This window comes from Tinamus guttatus, unplaced genomic scaffold, assembly GCF_059628265.1.
Source record: "Tinamus guttatus ecotype Peru unplaced genomic scaffold, ASM5962826v1 Tinamus_guttatus_pri_ptg000710l, whole genome shotgun sequence".
NCBI lineage: Eukaryota > Metazoa > Chordata > Aves > Tinamiformes > Tinamidae > Tinamus > Tinamus guttatus.
In genome coordinates, this window is record NW_028289244.1 from 601,134 (window position 1) to 626,953 (window position 25,820).

The 25,820-nt window shown below is 44.9% G+C and overlaps 1 protein-coding gene across 1 annotated transcript in view; it reads left to right on the forward strand.

Annotated features, from left to right (window-relative positions):
- NR3C1 (nuclear receptor subfamily 3 group C member 1) overlaps positions 1-25,820 on the forward strand; it is a 57,278-nt gene that overhangs the window by 23,376 nt on the left and 8,082 nt on the right. Inside the window, exons 3-6 of the mRNA XM_088536815.1 lie at positions 12,746-12,909; positions 15,442-15,558; positions 19,998-20,276; positions 23,139-23,283. Of these exons, the coding sequence (XP_088392941.1) occupies positions 12,746-12,909; positions 15,442-15,558; positions 19,998-20,276; positions 23,139-23,283 (705 nt within the window). The remainder of the gene's footprint in view (positions 1-12,745; positions 12,910-15,441; positions 15,559-19,997; positions 20,277-23,138; positions 23,284-25,820) is intronic.

Below are 25,820 nucleotides of genomic sequence, written 5' to 3' on the forward strand. Positions count from 1 at the left end.
TATCCTACATTATATATAGCGAGTTAGGGTGTGTTAATTCTTGTCTGATTTGATTTTCGCTTGCAGAATCTGCAGGACAGGACGCGGTATAGTCTTCTGAGGACAGGAAGACATAGCGGGTAGTTGACAGACCCCATCTTGCCATGTCATCTTTTCAATCCGTATCTTTATACTTTCATAGTCTGGTAGTTGTTACGATAAATATATACACGAAAATTCGGCAGCAATGACTTACGAAGTTGTTGAAGAACTGACTGCAGTATGGGCTGCATTAAGTATATCTCAAGCAATTACCATTATCTCTTTACAATCAGTTAAAATTCTGTTTGAGGTAACGCGAGCAGGTGTGATAGCAAAGCTGAGTGACCAGAATGAGAGCAAAAACTGGTGGGAGATAGTGGTAGATAGTGATACCTTGTAAAAGCTTCGTAATCTTCATCAAAACCTTTGCAAGAGTGGAAATTATTGTAATTGACACTGAAATTCAGGAAGGGAAAGAAAAATTTCTTGCCAGGAAAGTTTTAATAACCTTCCAAGAGAACAGTGGAGATCCACCATTTAAAACTGGAAATAAAAAATGTGAAAGATCATTTAATCGTTATCCTTCGGATTTAAGGTAAAATGTGGTTGAGTGGTTGAGGCACTGCCAGGCGAGGGGTGCCCGGGCCAGGGGCGTGCGGGCGCCGCGTCGCCGTGCCCAGCGCCCTCCCTGCAGCCCGCGGCCCCGGGAACGGCGGCTGATGAGACCCGCAGATGGAGGCGAGGCTGGGAGGAGCTGCGAACGCTGCGCAGGAAGGGAAAATACACAGAGGCACGGAAGAACAATGCGGCCAGGAAGCGGTGCGAGGCTCGGCAGGGCACGGCGGCAACTTCCTACGGCTGAGGAGGAGGGGGAGAGGAAGAGGACAAAGGAAAGTGGATAAAGTAATACGAAAAATACAGGAGGGATGCAGCGAGCGAGGCCTGAACATAATGGAAAAGAAAGGAGCCGAGAAAAGGAGCTTTTTTAAAGTCCAGGAATATGAAACAACAAGAACTTGGTGAAACATCTTGATAGTCTCGAATGTGACGTATGGATGCCAAGTGGAAATAAAAGCAGATAACAGATAACAACCTACAAAGTATGCGTGTTATAACAGAAATTTTATCTTTAATTGCCTAACGCTGTTGACAAAAGTAATTATAGCACTCTGCCAGATAATTCAATAAAGTTGATTTACAGGTGCCATGAGAATTACATGTGAGAGCTGTGTGCACCTTATAGGTCTGTGGTAATACTTTTTATTTGACCCTTTGAAAATGTTACAGAAGTTTGGGTGCTGGTTCTGTTTCATTAAACACGTATTACTTTTGTTCCTGTTCCTAGGTGGGTTTTTTAAGAATACTTTGGTATATATTCTTTGCATCAAAGGTGGCAGAGGCTGATAAACAAAGTTAAGCTGTATGAGTAAAGGTGTTAGAAATTTGTGTAAGACTTGAGAGAGTACAGTTTAGAGTTTTGCTGAGTTTTTAGCTGAAATGTGCTATTTATTTGCTGAGTTTGCAAGCTGAGTTTTTAGCTGACATGCGTATTTATACACAGGTGTGGCTAGGAAGGAGCATGGAAACGCTCCCAAGTGGGAAGAAAGGTAGGGCCATGTCCACGCTGCATGTGGAGCTCCTGGCCTTCCGCTGCTTCTGATCCTTAAGTCACCAGGACTTTCTGAATTTGCTCCCCATCTTTCCTACACAAGTTACTGCTCTCTCTAATGGCATAAGAAAAATCATAAATTACCTTCATGAGCGACTTTATTGTTCGTGAATAAGCATGGACCAAATCTACACACATCTGGGCAAGCACCTTACAAAATTTTTAAGCTGAGTTGGCCTTGAACCTTTGTTCTGGCCTCTAACGCAATGAAGAGCATTTTTCAATCATCTTTACCTATAATTAAGATCTCAAAATCATCAAAAGTGGTTTTGTCCAGCGAAGTGTCCAAGATCCTGTGCTTTGCTTGTTTTGGGTTTTTTTTGGTCTCGGAGCTCTTCTGAGAGCTGATTCCCTTCTGCCTAGGTTATTGTAATAAAGCCAATTTCTCCTGTTATTGCTTTTGTTGTACTACACTGCATTTCTTTTATTAAAGATAGACTAACGTTCTTCCTCCAGCTGTTTCCTTAATTACTGATCGCTCTTCTGAAAACAAATGGATGTAACGTTGAATTGAATGTAAAACATTCCCTTCTGAGGGGATCCAAACCTGCCGCGATCTTCACTGCTATTGGTGTGGGAGGAGACGGAGCGGAGAGGTGAGGCGAGTGGACTTGCTGAAAATGAGTGGAGCAGTCGGGCTTCACTGAAGGTTTCTGTTGTTGAAGCAGTCCGTCTGCACAGTAAGATCACTTCTAATCATGTCTAGATTATACGTGCCTGTGTTAAATGTAAATCCATATTGCCCCTCCTCTTAACCCTACCCTTACTAGGACTCTTATGCCTACTAGGAGGACACATTCAGTATTGAAATGGCAGTATTTAGCTTTTTTTTTTTAAATATTCAATTTTATAATGAACATTGACTAAAGTGAATTAACAGGGTGCACCTTGATTTAGTAATTCAGGGTTATATTATTGCTTTATCTGCTAACAACATTGTTCTTGTTTCACTCACTGATGTTGTGGCCGGGGAACGCTCTTGTTTCCCTTCCCACCTCTTTGTTGGCAAGGAGGGTATCTTGAAGGTATTAGTGTGTGTTGCAGGTATGGGATAATATGCCAGAAGGTTTTAAATTGTGAGGTGGGATCTTTTCTTTTAGCTAGCGCTGTTAAAAGTAGATGTCATTTAAGGAGACTGTTTTTTGTTGTACAAGATTAAATTAAACTGTGCGCCGGCTCCTTTTATTTTGCTCGCTGGTGGGTTTTGAGCCGCCGAACTCCTGCTTAAAGTTTAAAGAACAATAACTAGTCAAATGTAAAGTAATGTCACTTGAACAACCTATGACTCAACAGTCAACCAACTCATTCTGGATCCATATCAAATGGAGCGAGGCCAAAATCTAAAATTGGCGTGCATCGCCTTCCCTCCTCTTCATATATTTCCACTGAAGCAGAGCGGGGAATGTAACACGTTGGTTAATGTTCCATAGTAAGCCGGTTCACATGTAAATGTCGGCTTTTTGTTGACAAAGCCTGCACGCCAGTGCCAGGAGGAAAGCCTCAACGCGAGCGCCTTTATATGGGCGGGAACGCGTCCGTCGTGGCCAAGGGGCTGGCTCCCGTCTCGCCCTCGAGACGCGCAGCCCCGCTGCTGCACAGGGCCATCCTTGGGGAAGGAGGAAGAGAAGTGCCTGTCTGCTTCTCTTGCTCTGCTTCCTCCCTTCCCTCCTCCTCCTCAGCAAAGCTAGGTTTTTATATCTGCTTGCTTATTTTTATTTACTAATATTTACAGCAAAACAGAAAATAATTATACTAAGTATATTGAACAAGACTATGTATGTGCGTTCCTAAAAGTTTTAGGATTCCTATTGTAGGATTATGTGGATAGCAGAAAAGTCTTACAGATTTCCTAAATAGCAGAAATATACTTTCTAATTTCAAGTCTAAATCTGCTTATAGCTTTATGTATGTTTGATTCCGTGTGATACTGCAGTGGTGTTTCCCTTAGCTTTTTTGGATATCTTTCCTCCAGCTGTTGCAGCTGGCTCCTTCCTTGTGCTTCGTCCTGTGGCACTGGTGTCTCAGATCCGTGCTTTGCAACCGGCTTTGCCCGTGTCCCTCGCCTCCTGCGCAGCCCGTGGCTGCGGTGCTGACGGACAGGAGCGCTCCCGTGCCGGGCGTGCGAGCGGAGCCGTCGGGGCAGTGCTGTCGTGCGCGTTCCTGCGGTGCAGCGTGAGCGAGGCTGCTGTCGGGAGGGAAGGAGCGCTCCAAGCGCTCACGCTCCACAGCCTGGTTTGATCACAGCAGCCCCTCTGTGCCGGAGTGCTCGTCTTCAGAATTCACTGTGCCAGCGGATGGAATTAGCGTGGAAAGAAGTCTGTTAAGATGTTACGTTTTTGGCAGGTGCCTTGGTGTTGGGTTTGCTCACAGCATTCAGTGTTCTAATATCAGAAAGGTAAAACCGCTTCCAAGAGGCGCCATGCGTTGATCAGCTACCTGTGTGGCTGCGGAGAGCAGAAAGAGCGCGTGGCGCCTTCGGAGGCGGATTAGGAACAGTTCCATGTGTTGTGTTGAGGCTGTCACACAGCAGCTTCTGGGAAGTTTCTGTACTTTTCTAACTGTGCGTTAGGCAGCCCTGCAGGGCCTTTCTAGCTGCAGCCCCCTGCCCCTTAGCGTGCAGCGCGCGGGTGAGCCGCAGCCGCAGGGAAAACCCCCCGTGCCTCGCACGCACCTGCTGCCATCCAGCAAGCGGCAGGAGCTAGGATGGCCCCTGATTATTTGATTCTGCATATTAAATACAAGGTGTATTAGGGAAATCTACTTTATTGCTTTTTTTTACTGTCTGTTTATTTAAGGAAGCAAGGATGCACAATGAAAGTAATAAAAAAAAGACCTTTGGAAAAATGTGAGTAAACGGATTCATGCAGAAATTAAGGTAAGGTTTTATTTGGCTGTTTTATGGGAGTACTGTAATAAATGTAATAGTTTAGAACATATAACTTAATTATCATATTCTGGTCATAAATGTTTTAAAGCTGTAGTACATTTGAAATCCCAGGAGCTCTAGCTAAGGTTGCAGCTGCAACATCAATTTCCATTTATCCATTCCAAGAAAGCTTTGCCTGTGCCCTTGAAACCTTTACATTTTGGAGAGTGTCCAAAAGAAAAAAAAAATCACGTCACTCACTTGCGTTAGTGTTTCTTTTTCACTCCTGCGTGAGCTCTAAAATGGGAGCAGACGCCATTTTGCAGTAAGGCGACCCAGGCCCCGGCCCGTGAGCTGTGCGGCGCTGCAGCGGGCCCGATGGGTGCCGGGCTCGCAGGGCGGCGCCGTGGGCATGGAGCAGGGCACCTGTGGGGCCACCTGGGCGAGGGCAGCGCCGCCCGGCATCCCCAGGGCCCCGTCCTGCGCCGCGGGGCCTGTGCTCGCTGCCGCCAGCCCTTCTGGGGACCCTCCGCAGTGGTGCCTCCTCTCGCGCCACTTGCTGTTTGCCTTTGCTCTCGGCGTTGGTCTGTTACAGAACCCAAGGCACAAGCAGCTAGAGACGTGCGCTCAGAACGGCCGCGTTGATGTCTCTTTGAGCACCGTGAAAGCACATACCAGCTCCTGGGAAGCCTCCTCGTGGTGACGCCTGTGCGGAGGCCCCACGTGGTGCCATCCCTGCGGGCGGGAGGTCTTGGGGCCGTGCGTGTGTCCGTGCTGCTGGCGCTGCCGCGGCAGCGTGCCAAGAGGTGCCGCTCGCCGCGTGGCCGGCGCTGGGCCGTGCCGAGGTTTTGTTTTCCTCTCGGGTTTTCATTGCACCAGCACTACTTCTCTGTATGCTTACGGAGAACCGAGTTTCGGGTGGCAGTCCCGGTTCTCCATAAGAAATCTTGGCTGTGCGGGGATCAACCCTTGGCAGCGCCAAGGAGGTGGGCAGATCCGCGCAGCAGCGTGCACTGCAAAGGGATACATTCTGGTTTAGCTTTGGGTATCCAAATGCACTGCACTATGTGAAAGCAAAGTAGTTCATTATCGAAATAATTATGGTCTTGCCTCATTTTGGACCAAACTCCCCTTTTTTGCATTGAACTCAGTCATGATACTTTGGTTAACATCCTTGTTATGGCACATGAGAGTTGTTGGAAATGTAAGCAAAAAATGTTTGCATAATTTGAGGCAACTTTATACAAAGCAATGAATCATGCAATCTGTTTTAGCTGTGCTAAAGTGAGTAGTAAGATGTGTGTTTTTCCATAGCTGCAGAGGTTAATTATGAGACTGTGCTGCTTTAGGTATGGCTCATATATTCAAAATATTTTGTCAATATGAACTTAGTACTTTTTTTTTTTTTTTTTTAGTTTGCTATAAAATACACAGACCATCTCAGGGGGAGGCATGATGGTATACACCAACCTGACTCTAAATAACATCTCTGTGCTGAGTTTCTGTATTCAGAAATGAAGCAAGTTAGGCAGGGCCTCGCTCCTTGACCCATTCTTTGTGCTGTTACAGTCCCGGTTACCGGTGCTGTTACAGGCACATTCCCAAAACAGGAGCATTAATCCAGAATGTGCCCCCTGCATTGTCTGGGCACGGCAAGTCGTTTACCTAGGTGAATGGTGGAGGAGTGTGTCCATCCTCTTGGCTCTCAGAGGGGCCACAGGACAGTAATGCTGGATCTCTTTATTTGCAGGCTTTGGTTAAATACTGTAGTCTGTTTTAGATACTTAATTTATTATGGCGTCATTGGGAATGTGCATGTAATCAAGAACAGTTGTTCAACCAAAACAGTTCCGTTCTGTTTCTAAACAAAAAGCAGGAAAGATAACGCAAGTATAGATAAGTTCTGTATAAAAGTTATTTGAGTTTTATGGGTTTGGTTTGGGGTTTTTTTAATGCATTCATGGAGCCAGCAGGGATGTTTAAGTCGGCACCCCAAGAGGCCTTTGACTTTGACATAAATTGCAATGTATTTAATCTCCATTGGCAACATACACGGAGGCTGCCAGATCAACAAAAGGGCAGAGGCTTGCGCGGGTTGGAGCCCGCAGAGAGTTGGAGGTGAAACGTGGGCTCGTGGCAGCGGCCGCCGCCGCTGTGGGCGTCTCTGTGCCTGGCGCTGCCAGCCGGGCCGCGGCGCCGCTCAGCGCGGCCGAGTGCACGATACTGCTGTGCCCGGGCAATCAGCAAATACAAATTAGGAACAGTGTGGCATATGCATAGGTGAAAATGTAAAAAACAAAACAAAAAAACCCACACTCCTCAGAGAAAAACTTGGAGCTTGTTTTCAGTTGACCAGTATAATTTAATAGTTTAATAGGTCTTTATAATTCTATTAGTATTGTTTTACACTTGATCTCAGAAGGCATCAAAAGGTAATTAGCAGTTTTCTAGTTAATAAAGAAGTAAGCAAATCAAAAAATGTACTGGGTTGGTGTACGCAGCCGAGCACCTTCACTGGTCTCATCGATAAAGGTAAGAACAAGGCCCAGGTGGCAGTGGCATCAAAAACATGGTTTTCACTGTTATTTTGATGATACTACTTATGTGGATAAATAACCTGCAAAATTTTAAAATATGTTAATTGAATACTGAGGTGGCTTCTGCTAGAGAGCTGAGACTTAGGGCATATGATATTTGTGGTCTAGATTTAGCATGGAATGAATGCAGGTCTTATGGGTGAAGTATTGCTTTAGAAGTAGGAACAAAATGAATAGACTTATTTACAGTACTTGGAACCTAGATAAATTTAGTCAATCTTTGAGCTGTTTTTTTTTTCCCACCCTCGCTATATCCTGTCCATTTCTTTCATGAGAATTGGCAATCAGACAGGAGTTAGATTTTCGTAGAGGTTTTCAGGAGCCGGGTGCAGGTGCTCTGCCTTGGTAATTTATATAGCACCAGGGAACACCTCAGTTGTCAGAGTGTCTGAGAAAATTATTTATTATGAGTTTCCTCTGAACTTTTCTTCTCGATGGATATTTTAGAAGGTGAAAAATGCTGAGCTGACAGATTCTAGTGTGACTAGCAGCCCCATCGATTTCCCGAGATGCTCTTTTTCCTGTTCTGTAGCTCGCAGATGTTTTCCTTATATATACTTCATTTCTAAACAGTCAACTGAGTGTGTGTTTTTTTTTTTTTTCATTGCACTTGTGCAACTTGCTATTGGTGCTAATTTTACTTAGAGTTTTAAAAAAATCCCTCCTCAGTTGACCCCTGCCTCGCGTGAGGCCCTGCCAGGGCTGGCGCAGCCCCTGGATGTGGCGGTGGCTCCGCTCGGGGGCTGCCAGGTGCCATCGCCACCGTCGTATGGGGCAAATGACTGTTAACTACAGTCAATGGTGGGAGTTGTCTCTTCATTATCCCACTGGAGATTTTTGTCATTTAATAATGTCAGATGACAGGAATGTCGGGTTTTTGAATGATATTATAGTGTTTATGGGTGTTTAATTTATGGCAGGAATATATATTCTGTGTTGTATCGGAGGTGATAAAATGTTCACAGTAAAGACAGCCAGAAGCAGGAAAAGAGTAAAGTGGTATTTTTTTTCAAGCAGTTAACAGCCAAAGCGAAGGAAGCTCCTTCCGGAGAGCGCAGAACTTTATCTGTCGTATCTTTCTGCTCACATTTTTATAGCTAATTACAGGGTTGTCAGCTTTATGATCAGCCCTATCTGATCTCCCAGTTTAGCAGTCTTCCAGGACTGCTGCTGTCCGTGCCTGGCGGCGGGGCCGTTTCCCACCAGACCCTGCGCCCGCCTCGGAGCCTTCTTTCCAAGATCAGTGGAGGGTTGGAGGAATCTGCTTCTCTGAACGTTTGGAATAGTGTGTTTCAGGCTTCTTTTGTGTATATATGTTGTTTCTTTCATCTATATAAGGATCATGGCTTATTAGTTTTTTTGTTGGCTTCAGACACCTTTCTGCTAATAGTTAAAAAGTATCTTCTTATTTCTTATTATTTATTATATTGCATTTTGCCCTTCTTCCTCCCTTGGTATGTACTCACGGGCCTCTTCCCGCCTTACCCGAATCGTGTATAGGTAAAAGGCTTATATTAAACCTCAAATGGTTTTAGATCTCCAACTATCACATTTTTTACACATTCACTCCAGCTTATAGCCTGATATGTGGAATTCTTGCACTTAGCCCTTGTGCTCCATGATCCATACAGCTCTCTATGTTTCGGGCATACGGAATTCTGTTTTACACAGCCAGGGAACAGGCAGTATCTGGCAGTTTTCCATGCAGTTAGTAAATAGTGGCCTTATCTGATATAGCCAAGCTTGAAAAGATATGCCAGGAGCCGGATTAGATTGCTGGCTACTTCTTTATTAATCAATGTAATAATTTATTTTTAGTTTTGTAAGTCATATCATCTGTTTTCTTTCTCATATTACGTTTTCTATGCTGCTCATAAAGAAAATGAGCCCTGTTAAAAACTAAAGGTGAGTGAACAGCTTCGGCACTTCTGTAGTTGCTATAACACTTGATGAATGTTTCCTTAAAAATGGTTTTGTCATAAATTTACAAGGTATAAGGAATTTTATTTTTGTATCTAAATAAGCTGTCTTCAAACTGCCTTTAGAAAGATGCTTCCCTCTTCTTCTGTTATTAAACACTTTACTTATCACAAATTCTCAGTTTATATTCCTCACTTAGAATACGGACTGCCAGCACTGTTGAAAATTGAGCTGTGTATTTCAGTGCCTAAACCGAGATGTTCTAGTGTAAGAAAAGGAGCTACTTGGCCTAAAACCCTTAGATAAAAAGCAAAATAGAGTAGATTTTGAATGATCAGTGACTCCTGTGGATTACTGTTTTAATAATCTTTGGTGGTGGTGGTTATTGGTTTTGGTGTGGTTTGTTTGGAGGTAGCAACCATCACCTAGTACTAACACCCTTTCTTGTTTGTAGCACTGGAAATTCTGTCGAATTCTGTTTCCCTGTGGATCAGCAAGGTGCAGAAAAACAGAATTTCAGAAGTCAGTGCGTGCGCTTCATGCCAGGGAAGGGGAGCCCTGGGCCTGGAGCCATCATCTGTGTGACCCGTCCAATTAGACAGGGGCACTGGGGAGCCCACGAGGGTCCCCCCGTGGCGGGGAGACCGGCCGGCGCGGCACTGCTGGGCCTTGGCCTTGCCGTGTTGTTTTTCCGGCAGCGCCGCATGCAGAGCGCTGAGCAAAGCTTCTCTGGGGGAGTCTCCGTAAAGCCTGGCTTTGCCTTTCCACGTGCCGGCTCCCAGCCCCGCGGGACGGGTGTCAGCAGAGCCGGTGCCACCTGCTCCTCGGCCGCGCGGTGTGGTGGTGGCTGCGCTAGCGAGCGGCCGTGACCCGCCGGGGGCACTGGGCAGAAGCTGCGCGCGCGTCGCATCCCAGCACCCGGCTGCGCAGAGATGGGCGAGCCCTGATGCTGGCTGCTATCCTGAGCGTTTCAGGCTTCAGTTTGTATTTGGTGCATAGAGATCCTGAACTCAGGTGGACGTGCTCAGTATTCTGCAATCCCTGCTTTGAAACACCTGAAACTCGAGTTCTTTAACCCTGAGGGTCCCCCTGGTCACAGCCACATGTTGTGCGTCGGGACAGCAGCAGACGAGGAGCAGCCGTGGGGTGCGCGAGTGCTGCTGCCTCAGAGTGCAGGGCGAGGCAGAGCCGGGCTCGCCACGAGCAGCCGGCCGCCTCGCGCCGCGCACAGCTCCTCTATCCAGGTTGGAGGCACCCACACCGCACAGGGCTCCTCTGTCTGGGCTGGAAGTGCGCAGGGCTCCACTATCCAGACTGGAAGTGCAGACAGGACGCAAGGCTCCCGTACCGCGCAGGGCTGGAGGCTCCCGCACCACGCAGGGCTCCTCTATCTGGGCTGGAGGCTCCCGCACCGCGCAGGGCTCCTCTGTCCGTGCTGGAGGCTCCCGCACCGCGCAGGGCTCCTCTATCTGGGCTGGAGGCTCCCGCACCGCGCAGGGCTCCTCTGTCCATGCTGGAGGCTCCCACACTGTGCAGGACTCCTCTACCTGAGCTGGAGGCTCCCGCAGGGTGCAGAGCTCCTCTATCCGTGCTGAAAGGATGCACAACGCGCACAGCTCCTCTATCCGTGCTGGAGTCTCCCACACCATGCAGAGCTGCCCTGTTTGTGCTGGAAGCACGGACTCAAGGTGCACAGGGCTCCTCTATCCGTGCTGGAGATGCCCGCACCATGCACGGCTCCTCCATCCGTGCTGGAAGCGCCCAGGGCTCCTCTCTCCGTGCCGGAGGTGCGCAGGGCTCCTCTCTCTGCGGGAGGCACTCGGTGCGCAGAGCTGCAGCACACAGCTCTGGCCGACCGCGGAGCAGAGCGCAGCCCAGAGCTCGCGTGCAGCACATGGAGCACGGCTCGTTTGCTCCTGTGCATTTCTTCCAATCGTCTCTCAGATCTCCAGTTTTGCATGAAGACAGGAACAGACCATTTGGTTTTTTTCAACCAGTTGGGTTGATACTAATCAAATGCCCCCACGCAGAGCTTTGCCATGGGGAGAGGAGGAGGTCTGTGTTCTCAGCTGCCTCCACCGCGAGGTTTCCTTTCCTGCAAACCCACAGCCATGACCTCCTGTCTGCACGTTGCCCCCTTGCAGGAGACGGGCCCATACCCAAAGCAACTTCATTACACTATGTTATTAATTCCCAGAGCACCTCTGTGCTGAAGGAGCAGACAAACTTTGTAAGAATTACGAGGAGCTTGTAATTAAAGCTGCACATTTGCGAGGACACCAACTCAAGGGAGATGGGATAAATTACTCTCTGTGCTGGCTTCGATGTTGAGTGCTTTGTTGTGCAACCTTGACATTCTTTCCCTATAGTTGTGGGTGCGTAGCGTTTTACTCTTTAAAAGAAGAATAAATAATTAGAAAACACAAAATCCATCATGTGGATTGCAGGCCCGATCAGAATCCCGAGACGACCGCCGCTCCGGGTGCAGGGTGGCCGGGGCTGGGAACGGGCAGCCCCTTCGTGGCGCGCGTGGAGGAAACGTCGCCACGTCCGCAGCGCTGCCTGCGGGCGAGGGGCTGCTGGGCAGACTGTGGGGCTGCCCTGCCAGGGAGAGGGCTCTTCTCCCCTTGGCAGCCCTTTCTCTTCTCCCTTTCCTCGAGGCTGGCCCATTCCGCCTCCTTGTGCTGCCAGCCCTTCCCCTTGGAGCCTTCACCGCGCTCCTCCTCCCAGCCCTGCTCTTTGTGTTTGGCCGCTCTCCCTTCCTCGCTCCTCCTGCCGTGGCCCCTCTCCCAGCTCGGCACAGCCCCTTGTGCTGCTCTCTGGCTTCTTGGCCACTTTATCGCTTACTGCTCCGCTGTCTTTACTGGAGCCAGGGCACCTTTTCTCCCCGTTGTCTCAGCCTCTGTTTTTTGTGGGGGGTTTTTTGGCTTTATTTTTCTGCAGGTATCTGGTGTTTTTGTGTGCCTATACAGGCTAATTCTTTCCTTATTTTTTTCTCTAGCTTCAGTCATTTTCACTTTTCCCTGTCCCGTATTTATCAAAGTTTGGACTTCGTTGAAGCATTCGAGTCGTTCGGGCGTTCTCATTTGGGCTGGACACAAAGTTTTTGTGTGTGTTGGAGAACAACGCTGTTCGGGTTTGTGTTCATGTCTGCTTGCGTGCCCAAGGCTACTCACATTTTCTTGAGAGGGAAAAGGTTGTTTCAACGCAGGAGCCAGCGCTCGCTTGCATTTTAGCTCCACACCAAGAAATGGGGACGCTCTGCAGCGTCTCCCTGGGAAGGTGCAGGAAAGGGGGTTTCTGGCCTCACCTGGCAAGAGACTGGAGCCCCTTTGACAGCATTTTCTGTGCAAAAGAAGAGCATACAGTGTGGAAACGTCACTGGAATGGTTTAAACGTTGTGCAAGCCAGGTGAGGAGCTGCAGCGTTGCCCTGCTCTGCCCTGCCCACGTGGCCGGGAGCGCTGGCAGCAGGTCTGTGCCACGGGCTGCGGGGTGTTCAGCAAAAAGGATGGTTAAGACCCCGACTCTTCCTTTGTACGTGGTGAATTGGTTTACCTGCGTGCAGAGCTTTAAGTGCTGGAAAATAAAGATAGTTTCCGGCCATGATGGATAGCGTGTTTGACTGTATTCCATGGATTTTAACTGCGAGTGCCTCTGTGCTTTTTCTTAGCCCTGGCATGAGATCAGATGTAAACTCTTCTCCATCCACGACCTCAGCGACGGCGGGACCACCTCCCAAGCTTTGTCTGGTTTGCTCTGATGAGGCCTCTGGGTGCCACTATGGTGTTCTGACGTGCGGCAGCTGCAAAGTGTTCTTCAAAAGAGCCGTGGAAGGTGAGATACGCCTTTAAGGAAATACTCTTTAAAAACATAAAATCCACATATGTAAAAATAATTTGGTTTTGAACAGTCTAATAGCTTCAGTGGAATACGTGTAATTGGAAGAATCTTATGGGAAAACCCCAAGCGTTCTATCACTGTTCTTTTCATAGTAAAATAACATTGATAATGGTGTGATTATCTGAAGCATAGATTGCATTTACATTTATAAAATGCTGCCATTCACTTGCAGGATAAGAGGAGGTATTGTTACCGTGGCTGCTTGTTTCTCTCCTTTTCTTTGACTGCGTTGTTTTTGTTTACGTGTCCTGTTTATACACAGATATGTGTGTCCGTGTAGGGGACAGGACTTGTGAAGTTTTGGGGGTTTAATTTTAATATGTTCTACTTTTTCTATAATACCATACAGAAAAGTCGATAAATATCTCATATGCACGATCGTGAAAATTGTACTTTTTTTTTTTTTTTTGCTCTAAGGAGTAGCAATTATATTACATAAATGTTCATGCATGATACACTAGGGGTAGCAGAAATGTGTGTGTGGTTTTGGACCATTGAGATTTCTGCCTATAACAGGAAGAAAATCATTTTAGAAAATAAAAATCTTGGAAAATGAAACCTGACACCGTCCTGTGTATAGCAGACGAAGCAGCGTATGATTTGGGAGCTGTGTAAGTAGCCATTATATAATGAGCAAGGTTGCACCTCAGTCCCTGACTGCTTCAAACTGAATGCAGGCAAATTGCAAAGTACGTTCGCAGCGAGTCTCCAACGACAGTGATTCCTCTATTCCAAAATTATGTCATCATTAGTTACAAATATCTCCTACGAGGTTTCTTGTCTCATGCCCTTTTGATGCAGTTGCTGGTGGGCGTAATCAGACTATTTAATTTTTTGAAACCATTTTTTCAACTGGATTTCAGCTCGGAGCTCGTGCCACGGAGCGGTGCTCTGGGCTGTGATTTGTGGAACAGGGTTGTCCTGTCTGCACAGCACTTGTATCTGCAGTGACTTTTCTTGGGAAGATCTCTGCTTGCCCCCTTCCAAGCTTTAGCACCACGTTATTTGTTAGACATCTTGGTCTGCTTTTAAGCAGCAAATATAGGTGGGTTCATTCTGTGCAGCCGGCGCGTCCGGGCAGCGCTCACACGGGGCAGCAGGACGGGGAAGCAGCTTCGCCCCTTCATTCACAAATGTCGATGTGGCAAGAAGGCTTTAATGTAATCTAACATAAAGAAATAAAACAGCTCTAAAAAAGGCAGGAATGGCCAGGTATTAATCGTAAGAAACTAAGAAACCTATCCTTTCATGAAGATGAAGCCTTTTATCAAGAAAAAAAGAAACAGCTCAGAAAAAAAATCTAGAGCTGAAGCACCCATATTTACATTATTTACTCTACCATGATCTGAATAAAACATATTTGTGAAATTGAAGATGATACTCCCTGTTCTGCTGCAGGGATTACAAATATTTGTCTGTTTGCTTCACGTGTGTATACAAGGATATTTGCTTTATATGTAGTAATACACTAATAATGGTAAACAGAACAATGATTTGCCTTTCCATTCACTGTTTTATCTCAGAATACCAAAATTATAAAGGCTCGGCAATGTCTGGTCATCTTTAAATAAAAAGGCTTTGGAGGTTCGTTTAGGAAAATGCTCAAGGTTTCCTTGGAATATCAAACATGAAACACTTCCCTGGAAAGAAGCTTGACTAAAGCCATGGCAATAGACTTTGCATACCCACAGTTTCCACAGCTGCTTTGAAACAAATCCCGTAATCGAGCTCTTCTGCAAGAAAATTCTTAGAACAGCAGTTGGGTTCTGTTGTTCCTAGCTCAGTACTTGGGAAATGTTTTTGTTTCTCCCTGTTGTATTATCAGGACTGTGAAATATGGTGTAAAAGCATAGGCATCAGCTTTATCCCTACCAAAGGTGTGAAAACACCTGCTTTTTTGATCCTCTGATGCAAAAAGATCTTTAATAAGATCTTTTTCTACAGGACATTATCTTGGGACAGCTATTCATACAATTGAGAATCACTAGCATTCTTGTCTGCTCTAAGAAATGCAGTTATTTTTAGTTCTGTTTGCCATATTTCTATGCTGAACTCCGCTCTCAATCTGTGGATCCATAAAAATGCCAGCAAACTTAAGTTTTTCCATTCCAGCCTCTAAAACCAATGAGGAGGTTCCTTGACGGATAAATTCTGAAAGCTGTGTCTATATATTTGCAGAAACCTTGAAAGTAATGTTTTTAGAATGTGTTGGAGTTTACTTACATCTCTTGTGGAAGTATTTAGAGGTTACCCCTAAGAGGATAGCTTTAAGAAATTGGAAGAGAATTTTTTTTTATGAATTTGCTCATTGACAAATAGCAAAAAAAAACAAGATTTCTTCTTACATTTATTGACTTCGGTGCGTAAAGAAAGAATTGTGTTGGGTGTTTCAAAGTAGGAAATCATGTGTTTACTGCCTCCTAACTGTAGGACTCGTGGTTGTTTTGTTTGTTTCTGTGCACACAGGGCAGCACAATTACCTGTGCGCTGGGAGAAACGATTGCATTATTGACAAGATCCGGAGGAAGAACTGCCCAGCGTGCCGCTACCGGAAATGTCTCCAAGCAGGCATGAACCTAGAAGGTAACCTGAAAATGCTTAAGTCCATTTCTTACTTCTGTGTCGGATATAGTGAAGGCTGTGCTGTGCATGAAGCTAAACCAAGCATTTGAGCAGCATTTTAATGTGTTAAAAGTGCGTATCAGATTTTACAGTATGAATAATCATCATTTGAAATCAAGGTTTCTCCTATACTTTCATCTCTCTACTCAATAGCTCTGTCAGTATATTCAGTATGAGTGAGTCATCCACGAAAAACAGGGCTCATTCTACTTCCTGTCACCACGTATCCGTGTCTTGCTTTCTCCTTCCCTGAATCTGAGACAGCAGAGCTGGGAGAAGCCTGCAGGAGCCTTTGGGAAAGTGCCCTGAGCCTGCAAAACAGGGAGCAGGGAGCCCAGGGCCCTACATCCGCGGTTGGACTGGGACCTCTGCTGCAGACCGAAGAAAAGGAAGGGCTTGTTACGGAGGCTGTGCACTCTGGTGCTCCAACATGTGTCAGAATCTCTCTAGTAAACAAATGTAAATACACTGTGTATCTGCTCTCTGCTAAGTCCCGGATAGCTAGTGAGAAACTGGAGACCGCATCAACCAGAGATGAAGCAGCAGTTGTGAAGTGGGACGAGATGTCCTGCCTGGTGTGGGATGCATTTTAGGCTTGATTTTTTTCCTCGATTTTTTACCTTGATTTTCCTGAGTTGCAGCAATTGATACAGTACTTCCTCACTTAGTTATCTTGGGGATAGCTGTACAATCAAAATTGTCAGATAACATTAAAAACTCAGAAATATGTTTGTTAGTTGCAAATATAAACAGAGTTTTCATTTCAGTAAAACCATGGTTCTGTGGTTAAAAGTAAGTGCAAAGCTATGTTAAAGAGGGAATGCTCACACAAGAGTCTACGTTAGCACATTTTTTCTTCCTCTTTTCTGCTTTAACTTCTCTCAAGCTGATGAATCATCAGTTTTGCTGCCCTGCAGGTGGCTCTACGTGCCCCTTCTTCACAGCAGAAGGGAAAGGCCAGCAGGCTGATAGGCCTCCCCTCGTATCCCATGCTCTGGAGCACGGATTTGGGGGTGGGTTGCTTTGTTTCCACATTATTTGTGATCTGTACGCGGTAAAGAAAGGTTATGACTCTTAACAGCCAAAACCCACGCTAGTGTATTCCAAAAGAAGGGCCCAAAGGGAAGCGAGGCCGTGCAGGAGCGTCTCGGAGCGGGACGGTGCGCGTCGGTGACACCTCCCAGAATGGCAGGGCCGGCCACGGGCGGGAACAGGGCTTCCCTGCCCCTTACCGTGGCCAGGAAACCTGAGGAAAGCTTCAAGTAACACGGAAAGGCACCGTTCGCACGTCAAGGGGGAAGGGAATGCCTCCCGTTTTAAGACTTTTTTTTCTAACTTTTTCTTCTTAGTTTAAAAAATAAGTATATTGAAGTACCTCAGATGTGTAAATCATGCTCATCTGAGTAAAGCATCTTATGTGTGTGTTACCTGATACTAAGCCTTTGCATTGGTACACAAGTGGACGTGAACTCTTTGTAAAGCAGACTCCCCGATAGAGCTCAGAAAGGCTCCAGGACGTGTTGCATGAGTTACCTCTGCACCAAAGAAGATGAAAGTCGAATGATGTCCCAGCCGCTTGCTGCTTTTCCATGTGTAGTTTGGAGCCCTTCCAACTAAACTTTGCCTGCCTCAGTCTTGGCATACAGAATGCTGGGGAATACTGATTTTTCTGGAAGATGAAGATTGTATATGTTGTTGGAGAAAGCAAGAAGGAAATCGCTTTTTGACTGACAGGGAAAAGGGATCTAGAAACTCAGCAATGCAAAAACTGGAAGAACCCAAGGTAGTGTACAATGGTGAAAAGAAGAGAATTATGAAAGCAGTGATTTACCAGACAAATCTGAACAGATGGTAAGTTGTTGTACAGGAGAAGTGGCAGAAAAGTGAGAGCTAGCATGAAGTGCAGAACAGACCCAGTGAAGTCAGCGTCCCTTTTATCTTGGCTATTTCAGGATCACAGTTCAAGAATTACTGTTGTTTAGAAGATAATAATTAAATTTACAAATTTGCATACTTTTCAGACAGTAATTTCTCTTTTGAAAAGCAATCAAGTGTATCCTAAATGCATAACGACACACTTGGAGCAACTCTCAAATAATGATTATAAGCAACCAGTTAATGAATGGCAGGAGGTGGGAATAGTCCTGCCACGTCGGTCTGAAGGTCCCTCGCACTCAGCCTGTCTCCCACAGCAGCATCTTTCCTTCCAGCCGTCTTCACCGCGGGGCTTCCTGCCTCTCCTTTCTGCTCAGCTGCTGCTGCACTTCCCACATGAATTTGTCTGGTCGCTTTTTGAGTAGATGGGACTTTCTGACGTCCACAGCAAACCGTGGCAGCGATTTTCGCAGCTGGGTGTTGTGTGCAGTACCGCCTGTTTCTGTTTTAATTCTACCGTGTCATAATTTACTTCTTATCTCTTCTCGCACTGAGACAGAAGTGGTGCTTCATACACCAAAACTATGGTACTTGATCATTTTCTAATCATTTTAGTCATCTGGCATGTTTTTGACCCTCTTTAGCGCTCTTTTGTGAAACTTCCCTGTTTCTGTTTTCTGCTTTTTTGGGGTTTTGTAGGGGAAGGAGGAATGGAAAAACATACAGCTATAAAGCTACAAGTACGAGAGAGCTATACAGTAGAATCATGATATTTCTTACCCCAGCCTTTACTTCTGTGAACTCTCGTTTTACGGGTTCATCGTTAATATCCCCAGAGACCCGCTGGCTCCCTCTGTGTTTGTTCCGGCTTTTGGGAGCGAGCGCCCGTTCCGCAGGGCTCCGCCTCGGAGCGAGCGTCTCGGCCGGCGTCCGGGGCCGTTCTGGTCCTTCGCGCTCTGCCCTGGGAAGCGCCGTGGCGCTCTGGGCCTCCGCACGGGCTCCTCACTGCCAGTGTTTTGTTTGCTAGTTTATTAATAAAAATTTTGGCTACTTTTATTTCCCTGCTGGGTTTATCTCTTTGGTTTATCTCTTGTAATTTGCCTTAAGGAGTTGGCTTGAAATTTGTACTGTTTTTGTATTTGAAAAGAAGTGAGAAAGAAATACACTATCTCCACCTGCTTTTCCTAGAGTTATAGCTATATATGTGAGTCAGCTCTAGTAGCATAGCCTAGTAAATTCAGGCATATCACTTCTTTATCAGATCTGCTGCTTTTGATTATAATTTTCCAGACTTTCTGGGCTGGAGATTTTCCCTCCCAGGTGTCAGAATTAAGCTGAGGGTGTGTCTGTAAATTTAAGTCGAAGCAGTTCATTTTAGAACAAGGATAATGTAATAGAACGGGAGGGGAGAAATAATGCCCAGTAGATTTGGGAGCAGCAATTCCAATATTTAGACAGGAATAACAGGAAGCTCCAAGGAAACGACTTTTGCCCTTCCCCCATGAAAATCTATGCAAACGTGGCCAGCGTATGAACCTCAGAAAACTGCAATTTCTGCAAGATCCATAGAGAATTTGTTATCTTTAGCAAGTGAGTTTCTGGAAATTCTGTCCTAGCCAGCGGGAGAAATAGGGTCAGGAGGGGGATGATATTTTCTGTTACTCTACAAAGGTAGTAAATTTATGATAATTAGAGATACTGTGTTCGTCATTAAATTTCATGTTCTTACAAAGGAACCACATTACATGATATTTCTGTGTGGTTGAGTCTATCTTTGAAATTCCAGAATAGAAATCAGTTAATTAATGGAGGTATAGGAAAAGAATTTGGTTGTATTTTAGTCCCAGTTAAATTGTATGTTCACTTTTGCAGGCTACATCCAAGGGAGCTGAAAGCCAAGTAGGAGATTCTATTATTTGACAATCTGCTTATAAATTGTTGCTTCAACTTTCTGTAGTTTACAGCTAACATCCCTGTGTGATGTTTTATTTATTTGGCATATGAATTTTATGGTTTAATTACTGCAGCAGTGATTTATATGCAGGGGAGTTGGCAAGAAAAAGTCTGCTTCTGCCCAGTACTTTCCCAAAAATATTTTCCCTGGCTCCAAAGATTCACTAACTTCCCACCCTTGCCTGTATTCTTTCCTTTCTTCTACACAGTTTCTATTGTTAATATATTAAGAAAATTATACAGCGTCTGATCTGGCAAGCATTTTGAAACAGGTGTCATGAGGCTTATAGAAATTTTCTTTGTAAAGAAATCTAAGGAGCAGGCCTCTCTACAAACCTTATTTAAGAGTTTGAAACATGAGTGGAAATTTGCCTTTCGTTAAACCATAGAGTACTTTCACAGGGTATTTAATTGGCATTCAAGATAAGTTATTTACAATTTTATGAAAAAATATGCTTTAAGGATTTCAAAAATTAAATTAAGGCAACACTTGCTCTTTTTGGTACTTTGTGGTTACTGTCCATTCTGTCCATACTGTCCATCTAACCTGTGACTTCCCCAAACTTTCCTAGCTCGGAAAACGAAGAAGAAGATCAAAGGCATTCAGCAGGCGAGCGTCCCGGGCACGAGGGACGCCTCCGAAGGCTCTGGGAACAAGAGCATCGTCCCCGCGTCGCTGCCGCAGCTGACGCCAACGTTGGTGTCGCTGCTGGAGGTCATCGAGCCCGAGGTGCTCTACTCGGGCTACGACAGCACCCTGCCCGACTCCAGCTGGCGCATCCTGTCCACGCTCAACATGCTCGGGGGCCGGCAGGTCGTAGCTGCCGTGAAGTGGGCAAAGGCCATACCAGGTAACGTGCAAATACGGCAATTTAAAAATGCAATCCTTTCATTATAGTTAAAAATCTGTATGTGTGGTGTCTTTTGAGGCCTTCACAGATAAATTTCCATTAATGTCTGAGCTTTTAATTAGCTCTAGTTCCACCTAATTCCATTTTCTGTTAAATATTTCTTCATTATTTTTTAGCAGAAGGTTTCGCATGACTTTCACAGAGTGGTGCAGTACCCGTCCTTCATACTGACTTCCCTGGGGCTGTGCTCATGGACGGTTCTTTCTTCCCACCCTTCAGCATATCTGTAATTTTTGTCGTGACTGGGAATAGTCATTTCAGTGTGCCGCCCGGAGGGGAAGGCAAGATGTTCATTTTCTCCCCAGAACTGGCACTGCACTATTAAGCTGGTTGTCACAGGGAAGCAGACAGACACGCTGCTGTTGTGTCTCCCATGCAAAGGCAGAATTCGCAATTGCCTTGCAGAGAAGGATGGCAAATCTCAGCCTTGGACGTAGAGCATATCGGCCTGTCGTGTGTCTGGGAAAGGTCAAGGCCCCAGTGAAGGTGAAGATCAGTCTGTTACTGACAGAACAAAGACAATAAATACTTTTCTCACCTTCGCTTCTCGTCGCAGCTCCAGCTATCTGTTTCCCCACACGCTTTGATCACGCATGTGTTGCCCAACACGGCACCACATAAGAGATCTGCCAGTTCGCAGAGAAGTGCGACCGAGAATTGTGTTCTCCCATTTTACATCGTGGCCTCTTTGAGGAAGAGGAAATAAACCTACGAACAAGATTTTTTTAATAAGAGAAAAGCAAGACTAGACCCAAATACTTATGGCCAGCGGAGATTGCCTGGAGAGGTCTATCTGCCCCTCAGGGCTCTTCTCTGACAGGACAGAACTCTGGATTAGCCAAGCCCACATTAGGGAAGATTCACACTTGCATACTGCCTTCTAGGTAACTAATCAGGAGACACTCTACTATTCTGAAATACAAATTCAGATGTCATTTTTAACAAGTTTTGTGTTCATCTTTTCCTCTGAATAGTTACTCAAAGAAGGCAAATTCTTCATGTTAGAACATACTATTCATGAAAAGCCACTTTTACTTAATTATATGAATGGAGACTGTTCTTCTCATGTCTTTTTATAGTCCATTTTGACTACTGAAGTTCTTTTTTGTGAGAATATTTATTGTATATTGTACGGCCCCAAACAGGCTAACAGAAATCCAGCGCTGCTTGTTGCATGCTGCAGCCTGAAATCCCACAGTTAGGATTTCAAAACAACTTTTTCCTGAGAAAGGTTTGTGTAAAGATTTCATGATTTGATGCAGTAAGTGTGAAATAACTCTGAAATACCTTGCTGGCGTTTTAGAAGTAGTAAATGCAGTCACTGCTGTCTGCAAGGCCAGAAGCCTTTTGCAAAGGTGTTCAGATGAAGCAGATTTTGGTGTGCAGTAATGCACTGTGTGCCATCTATTGGAACGTCTTCAGGAGCAGCACTGCTGAACTGTACATGTCAGACACCTAATGAAATTAAGTAAAATCATCTGGAATGTAGACTTCAATAGGATTTAATGTGGCACAGTCTTCTGTTGTTAAATGTAGGCAGGACTTGATAGAAACTACTCTTGGAAATTAAAAGCTGCCTGCATTTTAAGTCTGCTTAAGGGACCAGTTTTAAGATTTTACACATTTCCTTGTTGCTTTCATTGCTTCTATTCATTCCGTATATCCCTATAAGATTAGGAGCCGTTAATGATGATGAGCAATTGAGGCATCCTGTTTAAGTTCAGTTTAGAATACTGTTGAATAAGATCAAAATTTGAAGCTAAACCATTTATTGTCCAGTCAGCTGCTGTCTCAAGAATTAAAAAATACTATTCTTTTCTTGGAAGATAACCAAATGAATTGTAGTCTATATCAAGTATAATTGCTGTCTTTCTAATCCATCTTTAACTGGCATCAGTTCCAGTGATAATTCCAAACACATCTATTTTTTAAATATTCCATTCCCTTCTAATATCTGTAATAATTATGAAGAAATATCCATCTGACCCACCATATTCATCCAGAGAGTAACTACCTTCTTGATTGTAAAAATCCAGGGCTTTCAGACTGCATTTGCTTTGTGGATGGGACCTTGAAAGTTTCTTGAAAATTTATGTCTATAAATGCATGTATAATGGATAATGCAAAGTTCAAGAGTTCTGTATGCTGCCTGCTCTTGCATATCTTCGTGTTATATGTTTCATTTCATCAACAGTTAGAAATTCAAACCAGCTCAAGCCTGAGTTATGCTAAAGGCTTCTATTCAAACCTCTGAACTCATATGTAGTCTGTCATGCTGCCCAGAAAACGTAATTTGAGTTCTGTGGTTGCAGTGCTTAATTTCTGCATATGCAATTTTTGCATAGGCTAAGGATTCCTTAGTGGTACTTATGCATAACCCTGGGAGCTGGAAAATGACACTGAAATTCTGCACCCCTTTCCAAGTGCGTTTTGCTTCAATCCACAAGCACTTTCACATAAAAAACCTTTTTGATGTTGTTTTTATAATTTTTTTTGCTTTCTCCAGAAATGTAATCTAAAGAACAGTACTTGATTGAGTCAAGTGATTGTATTTTGGCATGCCTTCTTTTGTCACTTTGGTGTCATCACAGTTACAAAAACTGCTGTGAAGTACAAATTTAAAAATAAAATATATATATATATATACACACACACATTGCATATACATTAGTATACAAGTACATTAGTATATATTCATAATACTTAAGTTGTACTGGTGATAACCATGATCCTTTTCACTATTTTTTTCTTTGCAACCAAAATTGCCAGGCCTCAGTCTTTATTTTTTCTATTTTTTTCCAGGTTTCCGAAACTTACATCTGGATGACCAAATGACCCTTCTGCAGTACTCCTGGATGTTCCTCATGGCTTTTGCTTTAGGATGGAGATCATATAAACAATCAAATGGAAATCTCTTGTGCTTTGCACCAGATCTAATTATTAACGAGTAAGTCATATATAAGTAATATTCCCAGTTTAGCCAGGTAGCACTAGATTCTCTGCAGTATTTTGTGCTGCAGAGGTCAAATCCTACATACGTAAGGTGTATCATTAGGTAACAAACTTGGGCAAAGATCAGAAATCAGTTTGTCACTTGCAAGGTTGTTTTCTTCTAACAGATTGCTTAAGGTTTTTAAATAAGTCGTACGTATAAGAACAGTGTTTTAGATCTTCAGATTGTATTTACCAGATTTCTATGGGTATGTGTTTGTACTAAAATGTTCCGTATTGTAAATGTTCTTGTACCGTTCACTATAATTATTAATTTTATGAGTCAACAAGCTGAAGCTAAAAATTTGTTTGGGATGAAAAGGGAAGTATGGCAAATTGCAAAGGGTTCTAGTTTGTACTCTTGTTGTATAGAAGTAATGCCATGGTTATCTCAGTTTAAAGAATCCTTGATTAGTTGGACATATGTAGGATTGATCCAGTTATCCAAGCCTGATTTAAAATCTGGCTAGAAAAGGCAAGGTTACAAATGGAAACAATGTCCCTCTGTTTTATTTTGGTGACTTTGGTATCAATTTTAAAGACAAACTTAATTACTAACACATTTGGTCACTTCTTGAGCTGGGCATCGTGTTTGCTGTGTTTTCAGCGCAGAGCCGCGTGGTGACTCGGTGAGGAGGGGGTGGAGGAGGGAGTTGAGCCCCGTTGAGGCCATGGGCCCTCAGAGGCTCCGTTTGCGGTGCCCGTGACACCTCTGAATGTTTTGCGCGGAAGTAAGCGTGGTCGCGTTGCTCCCTGGGTGCTGCTGCAAGAGTGGAGTAGCAGGTGAGGTTAGGCTGTGCCATGCTGTCCACGGCCCGGAGAGCAACCGCTCCGTGTGAGCTGAACCCCTCTCCCGCAGGCAGTGTCCTGGGACGAGCCTTGCTCGGCTGCGGCTTCAGGCCTCGGAGCGCTTCCCTGTGTCCTTCAGCTCCTGTGCAGAGGGCGTTTCTGTGAGGGAGGTGAGGGAATGTCCACGTAGTCTGTGCCCACTGAGAAAGACCTTCAGTGATCTGCCGCGGCCAGCGAGAGCCGCGGAGCCCGGGCGGGCGTTTGGTCTGTGTTGTGAGCCTGGGCCTCGGAGGCTGCTGGCGCAGCCGTTCAAAACTCAGCTTCTCCACTCATGGATTTCAGGGCTGACGCTGCTGCTGTGGATTTCCCGTTTGTCTTGCCCGCCTGCAGGACCCGAGCTGTAAAACAGGACCGTATAACAGCTCTTGAAACAGACAGCCACTAGAGCTTCTCAGCATTGGGGTTTCACAGAGGGTCATTTGAAAAGGGGTGCCCATGACAACGTGCTGTTCGTGCCGAGTGTCCCTGGGTTCTTGGCTTTTATCGGGCTTGCTGCAGAGTTGGGGTTCCTTTGGAAGGCCACATCCGGAAAAGCCAGGTGGGCCGGGGCGCACGTGGGGAGAGCTTGGGAGCTGGCTGGAGCTGTCCTGTCACACGAGGAGCTACTGTTTGCCAGCGCATTTCAGACTGTGGAACTCACTGTAGTTTTTGCTCACTGTAATCAGGCTATTTAACTGTCTCGGTTTTTCACACTTTAAAATGGAGGGAATACTAATCCCTTTGGCTTTCTTTAGGGTAGTAGTCTTGATATTTTTGCTGCTATTGCACTTCAGAATCGTATGTCCTAAATCTTTTTTTTTTTTTTTTTAATAAAAAAAGCTGGTAATAGCCATTTATGTATCAGACCTTTTTAATTTTATATGTATTTATTCCCCTTCATGCTTTCAGTGTAAGTATTTGCCAAAACTTTTATAAACTTTAGTCTTTTCTTCGTAGTAATTAAAAAAAAAAAAAGAAAGAAAGAGAAGGGCGGGAGAAACACGCTCTCTGCTTCTGTTTCTTAAAATCCTTAGAATGTATCCCTGAAATAAAATAATCTTCATGTGGAGAATTAATTCAGATAACAGATATTATCACTAATAAAAGTAATAGCATCACATTTGCTTTAAGTCAGAGGTCTCCTGCTGTTTTATCACAGGGTCAAAACCACAAAGTTTTTCACTTAAAAATGTGCCAGTACTCTTAAAAAATATGCAAGACTTACCCTATTCTACCAAGTACTACTTCTCAATTTTTATTTTAGTTATGGTTTTGGTTTTGGTAGATAGATTTGTTTATACAAACTGACATTTGTTTTCGGTAAAACACACACTGAGCGAACTGCCAGACTTCTCCTCCTCATTCAGTGTGCTGCAGGTTCCCTATACATCTCGCCGGTTATACCTCTGTATACACCATTCATCAATAAAATACGGCCACATCTGAGTTAAGCATGGCAAACACTGAATAATACATAAAAGCACTGCATAAGTGATAAGACGGTTTATGAAGCAGAACACCCTCAGGGAGAACCAGAAGGATAGTGGCACTGGGGAACCGTAACTGCTGGTGCCACCACTCGGGAAGGGAGGCCGCACCAACGGGGTGCTGTGTTATCCCGGGAAAATTACTGCTGCTGCTTGACTATGGAATGCAGGATGCACT